This window comes from Belonocnema kinseyi, chromosome 6, assembly GCF_010883055.1.
Source record: "Belonocnema kinseyi isolate 2016_QV_RU_SX_M_011 chromosome 6, B_treatae_v1, whole genome shotgun sequence".
NCBI classification, from domain to species: Eukaryota; Metazoa; Arthropoda; class Insecta; order Hymenoptera; family Cynipidae; genus Belonocnema; species Belonocnema kinseyi.
The window spans coordinates 100,443,527-100,466,965 of NC_046662.1; the positions used below are offsets into that span (position 1 = coordinate 100,443,527).

At 33.6% G+C, this 23,439-nt stretch overlaps 1 protein-coding gene across 2 annotated transcripts in view; it reads right to left on the reverse strand.

The window, feature by feature from the left end:
• Positions 1–23,439, reverse strand: part of LOC117174964 (fatty acid synthase-like) — a 108,570-nt gene that overhangs the window by 8,822 nt on the left and 76,309 nt on the right. The window contains exons 3-12 of one of the 2 annotated variants that reach the window (XM_033364435.1): positions 18,832–19,012; positions 18,286–18,704; positions 17,908–18,201; positions 17,609–17,819; positions 17,371–17,531; positions 16,844–17,161; positions 15,713–16,239; positions 15,350–15,630; positions 13,238–13,621; positions 11,289–13,162 (exon numbers count right to left, since the gene is read on the reverse strand). In XM_033364435.1, the coding sequence (XP_033220326.1) occupies positions 11,289–13,162; positions 13,238–13,621; positions 15,350–15,630; positions 15,713–16,239; positions 16,844–17,161; positions 17,371–17,531; positions 17,609–17,819; positions 17,908–18,201; positions 18,286–18,704; positions 18,832–19,012 (4,650 nt within the window). Of the gene's footprint in view, positions 1–11,288; positions 13,163–13,237; positions 13,622–15,349; positions 15,631–15,712; positions 16,240–16,843; positions 17,162–17,370; positions 17,532–17,608; positions 17,820–17,907; positions 18,202–18,285; positions 18,705–18,780; positions 19,013–23,439 lie in introns of both variants that reach the window. The other variant, XM_033364434.1, reaches the window with a different exon arrangement.

A 23,439-nucleotide genomic window follows, 5' to 3' on the forward strand; every position in this document is an offset into this window, starting at 1 on the left:
AGCAATCTGAAAAATCTCTATCCCATCCACACACTACTCCTTTCCCCTGCCGAGTGAGTCACGCCTACCCCGAAAGGGAAATGGCTTAATGGTGTAATAATACAAGTCTCTGAATAAAATAACAGTGAAACTACATTTTCCATTATCTTTGACTGAAAATATTTTAGATATGATGGCTGATGCCCGGAACGTTAGGATTTAAAGCACGGTTTTTTGGATGTGAGTATCGCCGAGATCAATAAAAAGTGTACTGTATTCGTCACGTAGACAGACCATTATGAGTTTGTAAAATTACCATTTGGTCTTTGAAAAGCACCATCTGTATTTTAGTGTTAGAGGATCTACATTTTTAGAAAGTTAATTAAAGAAGGAATCATTTTGATGTATTCGGACGATATGAGATTTTATTAAGAGACGTTCCAGAAGTTGTAGAAGGACTAGTGATCAGTTCTTTTTACGCATAGCTGGCGCAAGTTCAGTCTTATAGATAGCAGCATGATTTGGTCCCGAAACCAACTCGATGAAGTTTTAACTCTTTCAGAAAAAGATTGAATTCTTAAGTAACGTGATCAAGAATAGGGCAATCCGACCATAATCAAAAAAGGTCAAGGACATGCTAAATTTCCCTGAACCCAAGGCTGAGAAAGCTTTGCAATCCTTTCTAGGGTTGTCTGGTATTTTCAGGAAATTCATCCTAATGTTTGCACAGATAGACAAGCCGCTAGGCAATTTGCTCAAAGAAGGACAAAGTATTATTATGGAAGAAGATGAATGGAAGTTTTTTCTTATGCTGAATAAATATATATCGGAAGGAGCAATACTGCTTTAAGTAGCTTTAGACGATGGGCAGTTACAGCCGGTCCACTACAGATGCTGTAAGACGTCAAATCCCGATATGAATCTACACAGCTACAAGTTGGAGATGGTGGCTGTAGTGATGGCCCTGAAAAGGTTCAGAGTCCGTTTGTTAGAACTTTGTTTAAAGATTATTACAGATTGCGCAGCCTTCGAGATGATATCAAAAAAGGACAGTATCTCACACAAAGTCTCGAGATAGGTGATGGAACTGCAAGTGTTCCGGTACAAAGTGGAACATCGACCAGGCGTGAGCATGAAGCACGTCGACCCGCTGAGCGCGGATTCAAGACGATAAAAACGCTTCTGACACATAAGAAGATCAAGAGTTAGCTTCTGAAAACGGTTCGCTATACAAGGGACAAGAGACTTGGACATTTTAAACTGAAAAAAAACCACGAAGGTAATACTAATACAATACAGAGAGAAATTGCCGAAGAAGGTCGAAGCATGCATTTAGAATTGTGTAGAATATATTTGTAGTTCCTAAAAGCAGGGCAAGGCTGAGGGGTTTCCGAATCCAATTCCGAAAGAAGAGGTACCAATGGACACTCAGCGAGAAACATCAGTCAATACTTACTAGTGATTGTAAATGGATTCACCAAGTTCGTATAATTGTACGCGAAGAAGATTCTGGGAAGTGGTGAATTTTTAGAGGAATGAAATGGAAGCTTCTAATGTGTCCCCTAAGAATTTACATTTTTCTTGCACCTTATTCCCTATTCCTTTACACAACCCTCACACACTTACTTGGTGGCGAGAAAGGGACCTACAGTTTAAGGTAGGGTCCGAACCACTAAGAGCAACAGCTTTAAGTACTTAGTGAAAACCTTTTTCTTTAGAGGTACCGATCCCACAACTCTCCGGAGATGAACAACTCCCATGCTAGGCTGGTATTCACCGCGTGGGCCGCCGGGACTCTTCCAGAGTGCGAGGCGGAAATCGAACCCGCAAGCCGACGGAGTAGGTTCAAAGCCTACGCTTACACAGCTTACGATCAACTATAATAGTGGGACTAAGAGATTAGACATCGAAAGGGAGAGGGGGAGGGGGAGTGAGAGAGGGGATAGACTTTGACTGAATGGCTTGTCCAGAGGTCATTGTTGCAAATATCGTGTTGCTTCATCGAATCATGTACATCCTTATTCTATTTAATTTTTGTAATACGTGAAGCTATAGTCAAAGTGCATGCGTTTTCAAATCAAATCACACACTCACATCAATAAAATAAAATACCATCTTCAACAATAAACCTGCAAATTATTTGAAAAATGTATCACATATACTTATAATTGACAAAAATATGCTAAATAACTATCGAAGGGTCCCACTGAGAGTAACGGCCATCTATAAAAATGACACTGGCTCTCAAAAGAATCCCGCTAAACCACACGTATCGCTACGCATTATGACTGTGAGATGAGTGTTAACAGGGTACGGCGAAGTCAAAACGACATGCCCCTAAAATCTCCCGCATCTCGAAGATGCGTAGGCATGTTTCTGGCACGCGGGTATGGTTTTGATGTTACGAAGCAGTGATAGGTTCGCACCTTCGAGAGTATCGACTACAAGGATAAGTATTTTAACTAAATAATTTGGCTAGTCGCCGCACCTCCCTTTCTAAGGTCTTTCTTCCTCTCCTTTGCAGTGACATTGAAGTCATACGGAGTCTAATCCTACTTTGAGTAAATCGCCTAGCGGCCTGTCTATCTGTGCAAACATTAGGATGAGTTTCCTGAAAATACCAGACAACCCTAGAAAGGATTGCAAAGCTTTCTCAGCCTTGGGTTCAGGAAAATTCAGCATGTCCTTAATCTTTTTTGATGATGATCGGATTATCCTATTCTTGATCACGTTACTTAAGAATTCAATCTTCAAAATTCAATCATCAAAATGATCCCTTCTTTAATTAGCTTTCTAAAAATGTAGATCCTCTAACACTAAAATACAGATGGTGCTTTTCAAAGACCAAATGGTAATTTTACAAACTCATAATGGTCTGTCTACGTGACGAATACAGTACACTTTCCATTGATCTCGGCGACACTCACATCTAAAAAACCGTGCTTTAAATCCTAATGTTCCTGGCATCAGCCATCTTATCTAAAATATTTTCAGTCAAAGATAATGGAAAATGTTGTTTCACTGTTATTTTATTCAGAGACTTGTATTATATATAAATTCGAGATATGCCATCCTTCTTCCTAACTTCTACTACCTGCCAGGTATATCAGAACAGTAGGCTGATAGTCAGTTACCAGCTGTCGCACCAAGTCCTTGAACCCAGTGGGCACAAGTTTTGGCGACGTCTTTACGACATCGTTACGATAACTTTAAGACAACTTTAAGACGTCTTATGTCCATGTCGTTTCGCTGTCTTTACGATATCGCGAATCAGTCGCATGATCTGACGATGTCTTTACGACACCGTAAAGGCAGCGAAACGACATGGACGTAGGATGTCGTAAAGTTGTCCTAAAGGTGTCATAACGATGTCGTAAAGACGTCGCCACTTTTTGTGCCCACTGGGAAGACGTTTATATTCAGCACAAGAGTTTTCGTCCACCTGCTCTGTTGCTTCTTCAAGGAATACTCTTTTACCATTTGTTTCGTTTTTTATGATCATTTTTAAGAAAATAATTCTTCCATTTAATACGATCTAAGCTGTACCCAGAACAATTCGGTTATGAAGATATTGGAGATTCGGAAGTCTGCGCCCACCTTAAGGTGCTTTCTCAGGCTTGAAAATTAGCCCATGTATTACTCTGACAATTTTTTCTCCTACAATTCTGAATTGTATGATTTCATATTTCAACCACAGACTATACATGCCTAAATGCAGAACTTCTCAGAGCGCTTTTTTCGAAAAATGGCCTTGTTTTTGTTTTATTGCAGTTAATTGAAAATTGATGCATTTTTGCGCCTGGAAAGTAGCAAATCGTCACCATAAGCGTACTCATGGCAAACAAAGTTCATGGGCCCTCTAGCTGGCTATGGAACAGCGGCTGGTCTAGAGTGTGATTTTTTCGACGATACTTAAAACATCGTAAACCTAGGATCGAGCCGAGAATTTAGATCGAGTGCTTGCCATGCCTCACTCAACTTTCCTATTGTTAGAGATTGCAGTCGGTCGAAAGAAATTATAAATTAGCAAATATTCAGGACTTTAATTTTAATACTGTGTATTCGGTTCATTAGATAACGATAAGACGATTAAAAAAAGAAAGAAGAAAATCGGTTAATCCGTTCAGTTTCTAGATACACCTTTTTTCTCTCTTCTCTGATTGTACGACAAAAAATACTGAAAGAAAAAGATGCTGCCCCCAAAATTGGAAACTGTTGAATGCGAAAAGTATGAAATTTACATTTATTTATTTCCATTTTCTTATTTATTTCATTTATTCATTCATTCATTTCATTATTTTAATTTCATGGTGGCAAGTTTAAATTGAGAACTATGCAATCATAGAGAATCATAATTTGCCTATCTTTTTTCTTGAATCTTTATTTGTTTCAAATACAACTGCTTATGTCACAATAAATGTGTTGTTTTGGTCAGAATTGATGAACTATTTTGCTTCAAGATTCGCATCATTTGGTTCAATTTCATTGCTTTTCATTCGAAAAATTAAAATATTATTGACAGAAAGCGGAGGAGCCTTCTTTTTCGAGTTGGGGATCTAGCCATAGAATTATAAAATTAACTGGCACAATATATACTGTTTATACTATGTTAAAATTTAATAAAGATTATAAATATATTTCCAATCGATTTACAAGATCGAGTGTTTGCAAAATAAATCCATACTAATAAATTTTATTTTCAACACCTCCCCCTCCTCCCACAGCGCCCCAAATATGAACCAAAAATTAACAAAACTACATTTTTACGTTCATTATTGTTAACAGCGGTATAACATTTATTCAAATTCGTGTCACGTGGGTGTCAAGTGACTTGCGATGATCTTTGTCGTCGCAGAGGTATCTAAAAGAATTGCGTAGAGCGAGATATAGTGGCAGAAGTTTGATGCAAAAGAGCGGAGGGCTCATGGTGTCACCCCGAAAGATGCCCCTCTGGAAGGTTACTCTGTTCGTTATCACATGATAATTTTTAGATGAGATAGTAAATCTAGTTTTTTGAAAGGCATCAGTCTCTCTATGCATCTTACTATGTGTCGATGAAGTTTGAAGCTTTAAAGCAGACACTTGATAAGTCTAAAAGAAGGTAAATCTGAAGCTCTTCAGTAAACATTCCTTCTGCGTCTTTGCACACGCATCTGTAAATTAGCAGCTTCTCTTGGCTTTTCTGGGTTGGAAAGTAGCCTTTCTTCGGTAAGAGTATAGTGCGTCCTAACATCTGCTACTACGAAATGAGCGAGTCCGACTTTGAATATGAGTTTCTGATGCGGCCCAAATATTGGTGTATATAAGTAAACTTTTTTCAGCAGAAGACCTTGATGTAATTTGGTCCTGCGTTGGAAAACTTCTTCGTGTCCTTCACGCATTTCTATGAAAAGCCTCTACCTCGCCGGGCTTGTGTGGATTTTTAACAGAAACGGGGAGATCGCTAAAGATGCTCAATGGGTTAGCGAAAAACTGTTAATTTTCCCGGCCCCTTGCATCCCTCCTCTGTATTCTCCTTCTTGTCTCAGATAAAACACGTGTTTTATCAACAATGTACTACTTTATTGTCAGCAGCTTTGAGCTTTTCAGTGTATCTCATTGTATCTTGCCTATCCAAGCTCCTTGTTGAGTTGATGTAATCATCTTCTGGTTTTATGATCCATCGTCGGCTTTTGACTTTCATTCGAATCAGCCAAAGCTGTCGCTGCACCATAAACTTAACTGATTTCTCACAGAGTGCGCGTAAGCGCCATAAGCACTCCGCAAGCAGGGATAATGCTGACATCAAAACAGTCCATCAAGTCATCCTTAAGGTGCTTCCTAAGGCTTGAAAATTAGCCCATGCATTTACGAATGACAGGATTTTTTCCACAATTATGAATATTTCGATCTCATATTTGAACGACATAATTTTAGTGGGTCAGTACAATCCCTCAAAGAGGAATTTTTCGAAAAATGGTCTGGTTCTTCTTGTATTACAATTAATGGGAAATTCGATGCATTTTGTGCGCCTCGGAAGTAGCAAATGGCCACCATGAGTGTACCCATGGTGAAAGAAATTTAGGGCAGATCATTTCCGAATGGAACTAGAGTGTTATATTTTCGACGATACTTAAAACATCGTAAAAACCGAGGATCGAGCTCGGGATTTGATTGAGTGCCTGTCATGCCTCACTCAACCTTCCCATTGTTAGAGATAAGAGCCGCTTAAGAGAAATAAAAAATCATTACAATATTAAGAAATTTAATTTCAATATTCTGCATTAGATCCATTAGATAACGACGAGACGATTAAAAAAATAAAGAAGAAAATCGGTTAACCCGTTCAATTTCTGTTGAGAGTTTTCGTAACTTATCCTCTCTTCTCAGATTCTACGACAAAAAAATGAAAGAAAGGTGCTACCTATTCTTGAATCGAAAAAATGTGGAATTGCAGGTTATTTCATTTTTAAGATTATAACACTTGAAGAGTATGCAATTCGCAACCTTTTCTTCAGAAATTCCTTTTTCATAATTTTCAACCGAAAACTCGAAATTCATAATGTATCTCTCTTTTTTTCTTGAATCTTTCTTTCAAATACAGCTGCTTGCTTCACAATAAATGTGCTGTTGCTCAGGATTGATGCACTGTTTTATGTCAAACAAGATAGTCACATTCTTAACCGAAGAGATTAATTAATATCAACAGAAGGGATGAAGCTCAAAACATGAATTTTCAAACAAAACAGTCTCACATTCAATGAAATCGTTGAATATTCAACTAAAAAGGTTACATGTTAACCAAGACGGTTTGTTTATTAAAAAAAGGATAAATTTTAAAACAAATAGTGCAAATTTCTATATTAAAAAAGGATAAACTTTGAACCGAAAATGAAATAGTAAAATTTGTTGTAAAGAATATTAATTTTTATTTTAAAAAAATACGAATGTGCACCAAAATATGTACTTTTTCAACAAAATTGTTAAAACTATGAAGAAGAAGCCGAATTATCTTCGAAAGGGTTGAATCTTAAACTAGAAAATTATGTCATTTAAATAAAAAAGTTAATTATCTACTAAGTAGTTAAATTGTCCAATGAATAGGTTCATTTGTAACTAAATAGTTGAATTTTCTACGAAAATAGTTAAATTATGAACTAAACGTATGAATTTTCAAGAATAAAGTTTACTTGCTACCCAAAATTTGTATTTCCTACCAATTTTATATATTTTTAAGCCAAAAATATGAATCTTCACAAAACTGAATTTATTTGAACAAGAGTTTAATTTTCAAACAAAAAGATGGATATATTCAACGAAAAAGAATTTTTTAACCAAGAAGATCCATTTTTTAATTAAAAATCAATTACATTATTCATTTTTATTAAAGTAAAATATTATGAATCACCGTAAACATTGATTAGAGAAAATTGTCTAATATTAACAAATAAAAAACAGAAACGTTCGAAATTTAAACTATGTACTTTTAAATAGAAAATTTTGTATTCGACAAATTTTCAAACAAGTATGACCTTGAAAGCTACATTAAAAAAATTGATATGTCAAAATGAAATAATTTTTTCATTTTTTAATGGTTGCAATTTTATAATTCTGAAGTTTTACGGTAAGCATTGAATTATAAAAGTTTCCCTATTTATAACTTTGAACTTTTCAATTAACATTGAAATTGTGGAATTTTTAACAGTCCAATTAACATTGTAAACATTGTTTATTTATGAACTTTTAAATATTTTCCATTTAGCCGTACTTTTGATTTCGAACGTTCTTTCAGAATAATTCCATTTTCAAGGATTAGAATTGAGACTGTTTTTCTTATTTTGACTGCGGAGAATGAAGGTCTCCTTATTTCGATTTTCCAAAAATTTCTGTAATAAATGTTTAAGTTACATCGCAATTTCTTAAATCTAATACAACTTTACATTTATACAATTTCAGGTGCTTTTGCTTTGAAATATTCCATTTGATTTTCAATTTCAAATGGTCAAATTTGAATCCTTTATAGGATTTAAATTCGTAATTTTTTTAAATGTAAATTTTCAATAATTCTATTTTATTTTGAATTCTTTTAATTAAAAATAATACAATTTTCAGCCCTTCAAATTTTAAATCATCAATTTTTCAAAACTCTTAGGGGACAATATTTCATTGTCAAGTATTATATTACATTTATCTTCTTATTGCTCTTTTACGGCACATTGCTCACGAAATAATAATAGACGGCATAGCTTATAAGTTCTTTCAATACATATTAATTACAGGAATCTTTAGAATATTGAAATAAGGACACCTTCATTCTCCGCAGTAAAAATGAAAAAAACAGGCTCAATTGTAATCCTTGAAAATGGGATTATTCTGAAAGAACGTACGAAAAAAAATTTACGGCTAGATGGAAAATATTAAAAAATTCAGAAGTGAACAATGCTTAAAATGTCAATAGGTATGTTAGAAATTCCACAATTTTAATGTTAATTGAAAAGTTCAAAGTTATAAATAGGGAAACTTTTATAATTTAATGCTTACCGTAAAACTTCAGATTTTTAAAATTGAAATAATTAAGAAATGAAGAAATGATTTCATTTTGACATATCAATTTTTTTAATGTAGCTTTCAAGGTCATATTTATTTGAAAATTTGTCGAATACATTTTCCATTTAAAAGTACATAGTTTAAATTTCGAACGTTTCTGTTTTTTATTTGTTAATATTAGACAATTTTCTCTAATCAATGTTTACAGTGAATCATAATTTTTTACTTTAATAAAGATGAATAATGTAATTGATTTTTAATTAAAAAATGAATCTTCTTGGTGAAAAATTCTTTTTCGTTGAACACATCCATCTTTTTATTTGAAAATTCAAATATTTGGTTGAATGTTGAACTCTTGTTCAAATAAATTCAGTTTTGTGAAGATTCATATTTTTGGCTTAAAAATGTATAAAATTGGTAGGAAATAAAAATTGTGGGTAGCAAGTAAACTTTATTCTTGAAAAATCATACGTTTGGTTCATAATTTAACTATTTTGGTAGAAAATTCAACTGCTGAGTTACAAATAAACCTATTCATTCGAAAATTTAACTACTTGGTAAAAAATTAACTTTTTTATTAAAATGACATAATTTTCTGGTTCAAAATTCAACCCTTTTGTAGATAATTTGCCTTTTCTCTTCATAGTTTTCACAATTTTGTTGAAAAAGTATATATTTTGGTGCACATTCGTATTTTTTCAAATAAAAATTAATCTTCTTTACAAAAAATTGTACTATTACATTTTCGGTTGAAAATTTATCCTTTTTTTTAGTATAGAAACTTGCACTATTTGTTTTAAGATTGATCTTTTTGGTAATAAACAAACCGTATTGGTTAACATATCATCTTTTTGGTTGAATATTCAACTATTTGATCGAATATGAGATTGTTTTGTTGAAAATTTATGTTTTGAGCTTTATCCCTTCTGTTGATTTTAATTAATCTCTTCGGTTAAAAATATAACTATCTTGTTTGACATAAAATAGTGCATCAATCCTGAGCAACAGCACATTCATTGTGAAGCAAGCAGCTGTATTTGAAACAAAGATTCAAGAAAAAAAGAGAAATAAAGTATGAATTTCGAGTTTTAGGTTGAAAATTATGGAAAACGAATTTCTGAAGAAAAGGCTGCGAATTGCATACTCTTCAAGGGTTATAATCTTGAAAATGAAATAACTTGCAATTTCAGATTTTTCCGATTCAAGAATATGTAGCATCTTTCTTCCATTTTTTTTGTCGTAGAATCTGAGAAGAGAGGATAAGTTGCGAAAACTCTCAACAGAAATTGAACGGATTAACCGATTTTCTTCTTTTTTTTAACGTCTTGTCGTTATCTAATGCATCTAATGCAGAATATTGAAATTGAATCGCCTAATATTTAAATGATTTTTTATATCTCTTAAGTCGCTCTTATCTATAACAATGGGAAGGTTGAAATAATCTGTGGTTGAGATATGAAATCATACAATTCAGAATTGTAGGAGAAAAACTTGTCAGCGTAATGCATGGGCTAATTTTCAAGCCTGAGGAAGCGCCTTAAGTCCATTCGTTGACTACATGTGAGCGTTTCACAGGTTCGCCATCGTATTTCTATCTAAATCATGTGCAGCACACCGAACTCTAAGGGTGTTTCAGTGTGTTACGCATATAGATCCAATCTTTTTTCAGCACACATGGTGAGAACATCTTCGTTTTCTCTTGGGTTCTGGTATATTGGCAAGCTTTGCTTATCATTAATTTCCATTGCATTGATAAGGATATTGGGTGCACACCAAAAGTGTTGGTAACATTTGTAAAAAATTCTTCTTTAAAGATTATAAAAGGTAGAAATGAACGGTCTAGGTAAAAAAGGGGCTAACCAACAAAAATTGAATTTTACATTGAATATCTACGCCATTTTTATTCGTGCAGATTTCTAATCTTTACTATTCGATTTAAAAACCCCTATTAATTATGATAGATAAACAGATATATTTCGAGTTCCAGTCGTATACAAAACTAAGAATTTTGCCGACGTTTCGTAGTTTTGTACACGATTGAAACACGAAATATCTCTTTTCACCAAAATGAATCATCGTGAAAGCTTTAAATCTATTATTAATTATGATTTTTTTTGTGGAATTTTGAAACTTGATAAATCAGCTGAGGAAAATTGATGAAGAGCTCAAACAAGAAGTTTGTGCAAACACGTGTTCACTTCTAAATAAAATGTTCTTTACCATACGGGAAATCCTTGCAGCAGAAAAGCACCGCTGATCTCCCTACTTTTCACTTACAATCGCCAAATAGCTGTATTTTTAGTCTTGCATTCAATATCCACATATTTTACCAGCCAAATATCGATTTGATATAAGATCTAATTTACAAATGCATCCTTTCGTATTTCGGGCCCTCCGCAGTTAGCACTGAGCTTGGCTTTGTTGAATAATTGTTCAAAAACTATAAACAAATTTCAAGTTTTTGAAACGAATGCCTATCAAGAACATTCGTTATTATTAGAAAATGCAACAAAAAAACACATTTTGAATAAAATTTTTGTTACCCCCTTTTGTACCTAGACCCCTTCAAATAAAGAAAGATGATAAAAAAAAGAATTAAGTGTATTTGGACGAATTCTTCGTCTTTTTTTATTTGCGTTTTTGTTCTTATTTAGATTGGAAATATTTGGATGATTGCTTTCTATAATTGATCTTTTTTTATTTATCAAGTTTATATGTTTTAAAATCCTAAGAATTTTGCTTCGAGTGTAACTTTTATAGCTAACTTTGTATTTAATACTCACTGTTCCGAATTCTTTTTTGGAGATGCCATCGTGAAATGCATTTTCTAACATTTCCCTAGGATACACCTTCCTCGACAATGGTTTGACTACTCCCTCAGCAATGCCATCCTTAATCATATCTGCTAGTTCCCTTTTTAGTTCTTTATTCATACTGGTCACCCTTTTAGGGCTAATTGAATATAAGCTGATCTCTCTCAAAAATACTTTCAAGCCTACAGATTCATGAAAGAAATCATCTATATCATCAATGACAACTACAGGAGAATTTTGTTTGGCGCACATTAAAGCTGTCTCTATAGTCTGTGAATCACCATTGTTGCAGATGATAATATCAACGCCTTCGCCTTTCGTTTTATCTAAAACTTTATTTCTTAAAACGGAATTGTTTGCAGGAAAGATGTTACTTTCTGGAATAGTTGGATATCTAGAATGAAGAAAATTCTTCTCTTCGTCGTTAGCGTACGTAGTTATAACTTCATAACTGTCATTAATTGCCAAGTTAATAGCTGCCTGACCAAAACGACAAGACCCATCAAAAATTAGAACCGAGTTTTCTTTCTGCATATCTGCTTTAAGGTACAGAGCATTGTATGCTACTACATATGCTAAAGGAACAGTAGCAGCATCTATTAAATTCCAGGATTCAGGAACTAACCAAGTGTATTCAGAATCAGGCTTAATAAATCTGCGCAAAGTACCGTTTTCACAGATTCCCATAATTCTAGTTCCTTTTGAGTCTAGTCCTGAAAATTCAGAACCAAATGTCTTTTCTTCAAGAACATTTCTTCTAGAAAGGCCACTTGGTAATTTTCCAGTAGTTTCCCGAAGGTCATTCGGGCTTATTGATGAATATTCAACTTTAATAAGTCTGTCATTTTCAATTTCACTTGATTCATGTTCCTCTATCCAGATTACCGAATCTGGTTTACCAGGCAGCATTTGACTGGCTTTCCAATTTGATACACTTCGAAGGTCAGAATCAACTTTAAATCTTCTGTGAGAGCCCCAAAGTTTCCCTGGCAAAAGAACATTGAAGATAAGATCCATTTGCAATTGGGATTGATAAAAAGGATCATTGAGCGAAAACTTGGAAGCTTTGGGATCACGAATATCAAAGAAACGAATTTTTTCTCGGCCAGATACTTCCTGAAGAAGGTCAAGAATTTCTAAATAATTTATAGAATCCTTCGTATTGTTCAACACGACCATCCTTTCACAATTTTGAAAATTAAGTTTAGCTTGGACATCCTTTGACCAGTCGTACTTGTCATCATTTATTTCCATGATACTAGTTTTTCTTATGGATTTTCTTTTACGGAAAACCAACATCATTTGATCAACGGATGGACATTTATTTAAGACCATTCCTAAACCTGTTGATTCTAATTTTTTTATAAGATCAGTACCATTATTTGAGTCTACGATAGTTAGCAGAAAAGCTTTATCATCAAGTAATTTTATAAAATCAGATTTTATGCATACTTTCGCATCAGATATTATTACGAGAGTTACATTCTCGGATTTAGTTTTGCCATTTTTTAGCCATGCAGTGGAGACGGTTTTAAGTTGAAGTTTAAAATTTTTTGCTATTTCTTCCAAAATTCGTTGATAATCTTTCCTTTCATTGTCGGCTTCTTCGATTATGTAAATAAGGTTTTCTTCGTTTTCCTTCTCGGTTGATAGTTGTAAAATAATTTGAAGAATGTCTGTTGTTGTCATAAGAGCTCCATCAGTATAAGGAATCACAGCCATTCCTTCGATGAGTGATTTTCTGGTTTCCGGATCGGGCAATACGGATTCTACGGTGATTCCTGTGATTTGTACCCCACCAGAGTTTATCAAGTTCAACCCATGATCAACTGTTACTAGTATTTCTGTGCAGAAAGATGTGTATTTTTTAACATCGGACAATTTTAAGAATGACCATAAACTTATAATGAAAAACTCACCTTCTGAATTCTTGGTAATTTCTTCTTGCATATTGACATCGATAAGAATCTTTTTTATTGAGAGAGGTAATTGCGTTTGTCTGGTATCATTTCCAAAGACATACATCTGCAACATGCCATCCAGAAAAGTTGTCCAATCATTTCTCCAATTCAAAGTGCCACTTGATCCATTCATAGAAGCTTTGCGAATACTTCTAAATGAGCCAGAATACTGGAAGCCTCGCATCTTTAACTCGGTATATATATCACTTTCTTTAAGCTCCAATTGATCATTAATCTCAGTTAAAGGGATTTTCAAACGTTCCTGAGCTGGAGAATCTGTAGTACGTATTAGACCAGAAGCTATCAGAATCTCATTATTGACTGCCTCGAATTTTCCGCTTCCTAGTGAAGATGTACTTTTTAATCAGTGCATGTAAGTAGTATAATACTTAGCAAGAAGGAGAGTACCGTTTTTTCATGGTTGAGGGCAATGTTTTCGGAAGGAGAGGTAGAGCGAAGGTCGAAGGCCCGAGCCTATCTCGAGTTCTGAAAATATTGCTCAAGCCAAGAAGACGGCTCTCCCACATGGCATGTACTGTATATTTGTTGTTGGTAGAGATGCGCAAAATGGAAAGCGTGTTCTGCTAGTGGGGGATAGAATGTGATCTCTCTTTTCAAGTCGGTGAATCAAGTGCATGTAAAGGCACTATAAAAGAAATGTGGCACTTATCTATTATTACATTTACATTCTTACATTCTTAAAACCACGTGCGATCGCGCATGCTCCTCCATTTTGTTTCTAATATATAATTTTGGACCTGATACCCTTAAACCACTGTTCTACTGCGAGGTCTAACAATATACTAAGAGACTTTTTGTTAGAATAAATGATAAAAATGAATGAGAATTTAGTATGATACCGTTTCAACATGGGGAAAACAGGGTTTGCGTGTCCAAAATTAATATAGTGCTTTTCAGCCGTCAAAACTAATATTTTTATTTGAACAAATGGAAAGGATTTTGCATTAACTCTTATAAAAAGTACGAGAATTAAAAATTCACTATATCAAATTTAATAAGTGAAGTTAAAACGATAGTTATACATTTTATTTGAATGAGCAAAAACATCGTTTGAAGTTGTGATACAAAAGCATATGAGAATCTTAAACAACTATATGATAAATAACTCACTTTACCGAAAGATTTAGCCTTCAGAAGAAGGAAATAAATACACAAATTAAATACAACTGAATACTTAAACACGCGTGCAATTATTATTATTATTATTATATACTAAATTTATTCACTACATACATAATCGCACGCATAATCGCTATGAAAAATCTAAACGGCTACGGTGAGATTCGAAACCTAACTTATCTAAAGCACTAACGCATTTCCTAACAACTAAACCCCACGGCTAACTTACATTATGGAATATTTGACAAAAATCTCGTCTAAGCGGCGTCGCTTAAAAACTCAGGGCATTATGATTTCCAATGTTTAAATTGATTTTTTATAAAATACGTTTTTTTAACGGAACTGATAATATTCTTGTATGAATAATATTCTCTAATTTGATATCTTAGTAACTGAGTATAATAAACTTCAATGTATTTAAATGTAATAGCTTATAAATTGTACTTATTGAATTAAATCTTATTACCTTAGTGTATTAATTTCGCGAGAAAGAATTCCTATGTTTTAAATTACATAATGAATGAATGAATTTAAAAGAGAAAGAGTTAAATTTTGTTAAAAATATTGTGGATCATAAACTTTGGGCTCGATCGGAAAATAGCGGAAACAATCGAGGAGCATTCTCAAACGAAACTGTATAAAAAATCAAGAATAATGAGTTCATAGTTTGCTAGGCGTCTCAGATTTCTGTCATCTTCATAGGAATACGAATAAATATAATAAAACCTCAGTTTTCCCTATTTTGTAACGATATTATACTGAAGTCTAATTAATTTATTTCATTAATTCTATCAAAAGGTCTCTCAGTGTATATATTCAGGTCCACACACGCCGCTTAAAACGAGAGAGTTTAGGTTCAAACCGCAACCAGGTGAACACGTGAATTTTGTGCCGTCACCACAAAAATAATATATCATTATCAAGATTCACCTTTCTGGACCATGACAGTCAGCATAAAAAACCCATTTTTGGGAACAAAAACCTGTTGTTGATGAATCTTCACATCTTCAAAAATAATCGAAAGTCTGCCAACATCGTTAAACGTCTTCCAAATATCCCAGGCAAGTTTCAAGCATGTCGCACAGGAAACTACAATATTGCCATTGATCCTGTGTCCTTCTAAAAATTTCCAGTTGTCTTCAGCTAAGTTTATTTCAAAGATTTTTTCTCCGTTGACATTATTATCAGAGATTTGGTAGAAGCTCGTGAACCTTAGAAAAAAGCAAACTTGCAATATTTCTTATCAATGACATAAATTATATTTCTGTCAATTATAAATTAAATTAAATTTACCAATCAGCTGAATGATCCCATTTTATAAGAGATGAAATTGAAGGAGTCTCACGGCCTACAGGGTAATCGACCTCAGGTAAAATGGTTTTGATCTTAAATTGAAGCCCCACATTGTAGATTTTTCCCAGAGCCGTCATCAAGAAATCAACATTGTCCTCATGGCCTCTTTTTGTCAAAGGCACATTCATGCAGCTTTCTGGTAGAGATTTCTTCAAGATTGCTTGCAGAAGTCCATGAGGTGCGATTTCAATAACCACAGCATTCGCAGGAATCAATGATGAAGTTTCAGCAAAAAGAACTGGATTCAAGAGGTTCTTAGTATGATATTCAGGTGATGATAAGCGAGCCTTTTTTAAATTCCACTCGGATTTTGGAACAGAAGAGCTAATCCAACGATTACTTCTGGGGCGAGATTCTGAAATCACCTGCTGAAGATACTTGAGCAATTTAGGGCCGACTGGTGCAATGTAACGGCTGTGGTACGCAATATTACTGCAGGAAACTTCTCGAGCGAAAATTCCCTTCATCTAGAAAAAAAGGTTGCAAACATCGTTTATAATTATACAATATTTTAACAATACGCGACGAACCACGGGGAAAGGTATCGATATTTTTTGAACCGCTGTTTCATATTAAAAAAGAAATTAAATTTCTATGTGCAAGGTTGGAACTGTTATTAAGCTGCAAAGCGTGGCGTGCAACGCTTATTTCGACGCGTGCGTATGGCTCAAGCGAAAATGCGCGGGTCTATTTATATTACAAAGTATAAACATGTAATATTATATTCTAAATAAATTATTTAAAAAAAAGTTATTCCTTAGGTGCAAAATAATTAATTTTTTTAAAGTGAAGATTTCTTTAAAATATTTATCTGTATTATTATTGATAGTATTTATTGATTTCACATAGACCAGTCTATTGCATCACTGTAACCAGTCTAAGCCAGCTAGATGAGGTATGAGAGAACATAAAGCGAGAATATGAAGTCGTAAGTATAGAGGGAATGGATTTTGCTGATTGTCCCCGACTGTCTAAATGCCTGACTTAGAATGTCTCTTCCATCGCTTCTTCTCTTTCTTCGTGGTGCGTCAAATGCAGGATGATTTATTGTCATACAAAGGGCATACTGACTTTGAGTTCTTCGACAAATTTTTTCATGGATTCTGCTGGACCACTAATTGTAGAACTGTTTGAAGAGTTGTGACAAGCTATATCTATATCAGGAGGACAAAGAGGTTTTACAGCTTCAAAACCTAAGCCAACTGCAGCCATAGAGCCTTTTGGTAAGTCAGATTCTATTGAAGCTAATCCTCGAGAAAAAGCTGCAAGTACCATTTCTTCTGATGTGATACAACCATCGGCATATGCGCAACCAAGTTCACCAACTGAATGACCAAGCATAAAGTCTGGTTCAATGCCAATTGCTTTTAACAGGTCCACCAAACCAATCTGATTACAAAATTACAAATTTCGTTATTATTCGTGAATGAACATTCTAGTCCCAAACGTTCTAGAAAATTATTAAACACTAAAAAACGTTCCAAAGCATTTTAGAAAGTATAATTGCAGATTACTTCACAATATTCAATAAGCGCACTCGAACAAAGGCGAGTAAAAACACACATAGTTGGTTCTACTAAAAACTTGTTTGATAATACCTGTACAGTAGCGATTCCTACAAAAGAATGAATAATATTTTCAAATATCTTGGGATCTTTGCTTGTTAATATGTTCACAACATTTATGCCTCGTGGTTTTAAAATAGTATCGCTCTTTCTGACTGCCTCCATAAATATTGGTATCCTCATCAAAGCTTCCCCTACATAAAATATGTTGCACTAGAACATTTTTTCAGCATTCTGATGTTCATGATATTTCCAACATTCTTAGACTTACCCATTCCAAGCCATTGCGAACCCATACCAGAAAAAACGAACCAAATTTCTTTTTTTTCTCCACCATTAAATTGAATTTCTTGACGTGTGGACTGGGGCATCCCTCGAGAAGGTAAAACAGTAAAACCTCTGTATAAATGGGCAGGAATGTCCTTTTCAAAAATATCATAAAATAACTGCAGCAATTCAATATCCACTGGTCTGCTTTCCAACTAAACATATGATTTTAAATTCTAAAAAATACTTTAAAAAATTTTAATAGCTTTGTATACCTAATATTTTTTTATTAAAGATTTTTACATCATTGAGAATAGATTCAACAGCTTCTTGCGTACGTCCAGAAACCATTATTAACCGTGGTAGGTCATCTTCGGGTTGTCCACCATTTGTCTTTTTTTTCTTAAAACTTTTGAGAATCACGTGCGTGGTATTACCTGATCCAGATGCAGTATTAATAGCTCCATAATTTCCTTGCCATGGAGTTAATTCTGTTACAACTTTCAGGCGACCTGCTGCCAACGCTGGAATTTTTTCAGAAGGTTTTTCGTAGTTAATGGTGGGAGGAATGAGTCCACTTTCCATTGCTGTGATCACCTTTAATTAAACATATTTTACTTTCACTATAGTTTTTCACTGTATATCTTTTAATTTTCCTTATTCTCGTTTAATATTATATACCTTGATTATTGAATTAAAAGTACTGGCTTGAAAAGTATGACCCAAGTTGGGTTTGACAGAACCAATAAGAAGAGGTGAACTTTGACCTTCATTATACACATTATCCAAGGCTTTTGCCTCTTGTTCATCCATTTCTTTGATTCCTGATCCATCAGCTTCAACATAAGTGATATCTTTCGCAGAAAGTCCACAATCATCTAATGTGTCTCTGATGACTCTTTCTTGAGTATCACTGGTTGGAATCAATATTATTTTATCAATGGCAGGTCCGCAAGATGATCTTGCAGCCATTATCTCTGCATAAATTCGTTTAGCATCACGTGCTCGCTGCAGAAAAAAAGTTGTTACTGCTTCACTTCGTGAATAACCATCAGCCTTGCTGTCAAAAGACTTTGTTCTTCCATCAGGTGAGAGAAGGCCTGAAATTTATAATTTTAATTATTTATGGCTTTTATAAAGAAATGTTTAAAGATGATTAAAAAAACAGCATGGAACCTGCATGGAACATTTGTAAAGATACATGAGGATGTAAAGCCAGATTACAACCACCGACAATGGCGTCATCACATCTTCCTTCTCTTATGGCTCGAATTGCTTCTTCCAATACAACCCCACCAGCATTATCGCCACTGTCGATACTTAAACTAGTTCCACGTACTCCCAGAAAAAATGATATTCGATTAGCAAGCATCGCTCGACTGGTGCCAATAATGACAAATCCAAGGTGCTAAAATTTAAAATCAAATGTTTCAGTTTCCACTTTAATGTCGTTTCTCTTCTAATAGATTTAATTATACAATATAAATAAAGAAACAAAAGGAAAAAGTTTTTATTTACTTTTACATTTTAAAAATTCCTCTCTAAAAATGGTGTGTATTATCGAAAATTGTAGATATATTTTTTAGAGTGTCATGTAACCAGATTCATTTTATTATATTCAGCGGATTTTTAATTTCAAAAAATTCACATACTGGTGTGAAATTTTGGATTCGGATTCAGCGACCCCAAAAACATGTACTAAACAAGGTCTGACCCCCGGAATCGAAAAACAAATTATGAAGTTTTTGGGGTTATGTCAGTACCCTGACGTGTTAGGGGGCTTTAGACCTCGGATGCGGATTCAACGACCCCAAAAACATATAGTAAACATTATCTGACCTCCAGGCGCAAAAAACAATTTTTTGTATGGCTGTGTTATCAGAGCATGAAATTCCTGCGGATGATATATGACAAAACATTGAACTAAATCAGTAATGAAATAATCCTGAAAGAATGTGACGTAGAGGAGACACTAATTGGCATATTTCAAAGCAATTCTTGAAGTTGGTTTGGGAATTTTGGGAGAATAAAAGATGAACGACTAACCAAACATGTATATCAACGTAAAGTAAATGGCAGTACGTCCAGAGGCAGAGCGCCGGAAGAATGTTTAGACTGTGTCGACTATTTTCATATTTTAAACTATTTTCGGTCTTTTCTTAGTAACTTTGATAGCGTCAGTTTTACTACTAGTCATTTTAATTTTCAATTATTCAAGATATTTAATGATTTGATCTAATAAAATTTGCAATCCTTTAACTATTGTATCAATTATGTACGAATATTTACAAATTCCAGTGTCGTTAGCTAATAAACAAATATTTATTTGTTTCAATTCGAGTCGTCGTCGGTTCGAATTTTTCAATTCGATCGGCCTGTCGCTCGAATATTCAAAACCGAACTTGGACGCGTGCTATCGTCGGTTCAAATTTTTCGATTCGAGTCGACCCTCGCTCGAATGTTGGAAACCGAAATTCGACACCCACTGTCGTCGGTTCGAATTTTTCAATTCGATCAGCCCTTCGTTCGAATTTCCAAAACTGAATTTAATTTTGAACATAATATCTGCTATATTGTATGTTTAAAATAAACAATGATATAATTTTGAGTGATTTTACATTCTCATCCCAAAGAGAAAGTATTAGCTTTATGTAAAATTTGACATGGTCGGTTTTCATTGTATCTTCACGTTTAAAGACCCCCTGTGCCAGAAAAAAACAATTGCTACAAGGGCGTCTATCTGCATGTAATCGTAGTAGTAGTGGTGGTTTGTAGGAACGATAAATTTTAAATATAAAATCAGAATGGACTAGTGTCAAAATTTGTCAAATAGGCCACCTTTTTTATGGGTTGTAATTTTTCTTCAGAAATGCGTGATAAGTTAGAGTTTTACATAAATAAAATGGCCATAAAACATTTTTGCAAAATTTTTATTTTGTGGATACCAATCGGTACAAACCGCCAGAATTTTTGGCTGTTTCGTTAAATATGTTCATTCTATAAAATAAAAATTATTTTACCATTGTTACATACATATTGATGGAATTAGCAACTACTTTTATAAACAAATAGAATTCGTTCTAACTTCTCAATTGATTTCAATGCTTTAGTTGACTAATTACGATAGCTCGTTTAATTACGAAGATTTTGGTAAAAAAAATTAGGAAACTCCTATAATATCAAAAGTTGTGCGTGTTTTCGTGTTGACGGTCCGCGCTCCATGCCGCGTGACGTACGATATTCACGACGTTGAAGTTTGCCACAGATATGGATTTCAAAGTTGTGCAATTAATTTAAAAAAACTAAGAGTCATTTCAAAAAAATAAAAACACCTCTGGATTCTTCTCGGAGATATCTCGGTGAACATTTTTTTAAATAATTTGTTAAACAATTAAGCCTTTTGTTATCTTTCTGCAATTATTATGCAAGATACAAAATATGATAAAAAACACAAGAATTAGTGCACCGACAAATATTTACAAATTTTTTAATAATAAGTTTTTGACAAGACGTGTTATTTTTGTTTTATTTGTAAAAAACAACATTAGAAATAATAATTAAATTTTTTTGTAGAAACGACACAAGATATAAAAGAAACATAAAGACAAAAGTTATTAACACAAAAAAGAGCTTAGAATTTTTTGGTAATCATTCCATTATAGGATGTAATGCCATGAAAAATCAAATTACAAATAAATAAATTTGACCTTTAATTCTGAAAGTCTTATGCAAAAATGTGGGAGAAGTACGCAATAACCAAGCGCGTAGCTCGATGTAAATATATTACGCAATAGGAAATTGACTACTGGTGCAGTACTGCGCTAGCACTGGCAGCGTCGGCCCAATGCTAAGTAATAATAACAACGTTAATTTATTTTTTCGAAATACTTACTATATAATTTTTTATCATGTAATATATGCTCCCGCAATTCGTGTATAAAAAGGAACTATTCAGAAACTTCTAGGACTTTAATCAGTGTAAGTGTAATAAGTATTTGTTTTCACTAAGTAATTGTACCTGTAATTAATTCATTTTTTTAAAGAACTTCCTCAACACTGCATATAACTTTAAGTTTCAATGATACTACATTCAAATTAAATCTGTTGTTATATTAATCGAACACCATGGGAATTTAAGATTTCAATTAAAACTGAAGACTAAATAACTTTATATACGTCGAAAAAACTTCAAGTGAAAATTAAATTTTATAAAAAGTCGTCTCAGTTATACTAAAAACCTTTACATTTAAATGATAGAAAATATCGCAAGCAAGGATTGATATCTTCCTTCTGCGCAAATTGGTTGTAGGCAGAGATAGCTGCGTCACATGCTTGGGAAGCAAACGTTTCCTCTTTGGAGTAACAATATTACAAGTAATTGAAAATAATCTATCGCTTTGCACTAACGAGGCTTGTACAGCCAAGTATCGAGACGCTGCTTTGGCTACGTGTGGAAATATTTCTTTACTTCTTTTCCAACACGTGTGTTCTCAGTCCTAATATAATATTCAGAGACTGCATAAATGCACATTCTAGTACTTCTTTCGTTCTGTTTCTTTAAAAATTGTAGGGCTGAAAATTTGGCGTTGCCGTGTTTTTATCCGCCATTTTGATTAAAACTTTCAAATTTTTGACTAATAACGAACAATAATAATTAATAATATCTGCAAAAAACTATGTGTAAAGATTTACAAAAAAAAACAATAAAATTTTCGAAATTCGTGTTGACACGAAATTTTGATCTTCCCACTAGCCAGGCAACCAAAAGGGTACAAAGAAGAATATTAACTAATTGTTGATGACACGAAATTTGGACTTTCTCACTAGCTGGGCAACCTAGAGGGTACAAAGAAATATTAACTCTATAAACAGCACAAACAACGCACGAACGATAGCAAAAAGAGAAATTTTTAAATTTAAATTTCGGAGGGATGGCACTATATTCGTATTTTCCCCTAGTCGGCAACCGAGAGGGACCAAACGTTAATATCAAATGTACAAACAGTACAAGCGATGTACAAACGTATGCAAAAAGAAAAACCGAAAAATTATAATTTTTGGGGATGTGCCGAAATTCTTATTTCCCCCTATAAGGGCAATCAAGAGGGTACAAACGAAAATATTAAATGTACAATCAGTACGCAGGACGTAAAACGGTAAGTGAAAATTCCATTTCATATTTAATCCAATTGTCTACAGTTTCATTTTGCATTAAAAATAAGTGAAACAAATGATTTATTCAAATCACTTTTCATGATAATTAAATAAATGTGAAAGAAAAACGTTTAAACCGGGAATTTTGTTTTGGCTGGTTAATAAATAATCAAAGCTAGGGAACTTTTTCAGCCCTTGCCATTGGATTCGTATAAATAAAGTTTGTAAATTTAATACTTTAACATTTCGAATGTTTTATTTTAAGATAATGCTTGTTTTTAAACCCTTAAAATACAACGTATTGAAATTAGAAGACTTTCATTTTCAAACGTGGTCATTATTAGACGACTAATTAAAGAGTTTTTGAATAGCAAACTTTTTAAGTTTTCATCTGGAAGTGTTGAAAATTTTTTAATTCAGGAGAGTGTCTTTTTGCCTGTTTTTGGTTGTCGTTGAGTTTTGAATAATTTAAATTATGAAATCTGGAGCCTTAACAGTTTGAACACAAACTTAAACTAAGGATATGAATGGTAAGGCCCAATATTGATAAGTTCGACTTTGTGAGCGACTAATTAGAAATCAATAATACCAGGTGTATACATATGAAACCGGTATTTTTTCAAGAAAAAAACACATTTATTTCAAGAGAATGATAACAAATATTTTATTCAAAGTATGCGC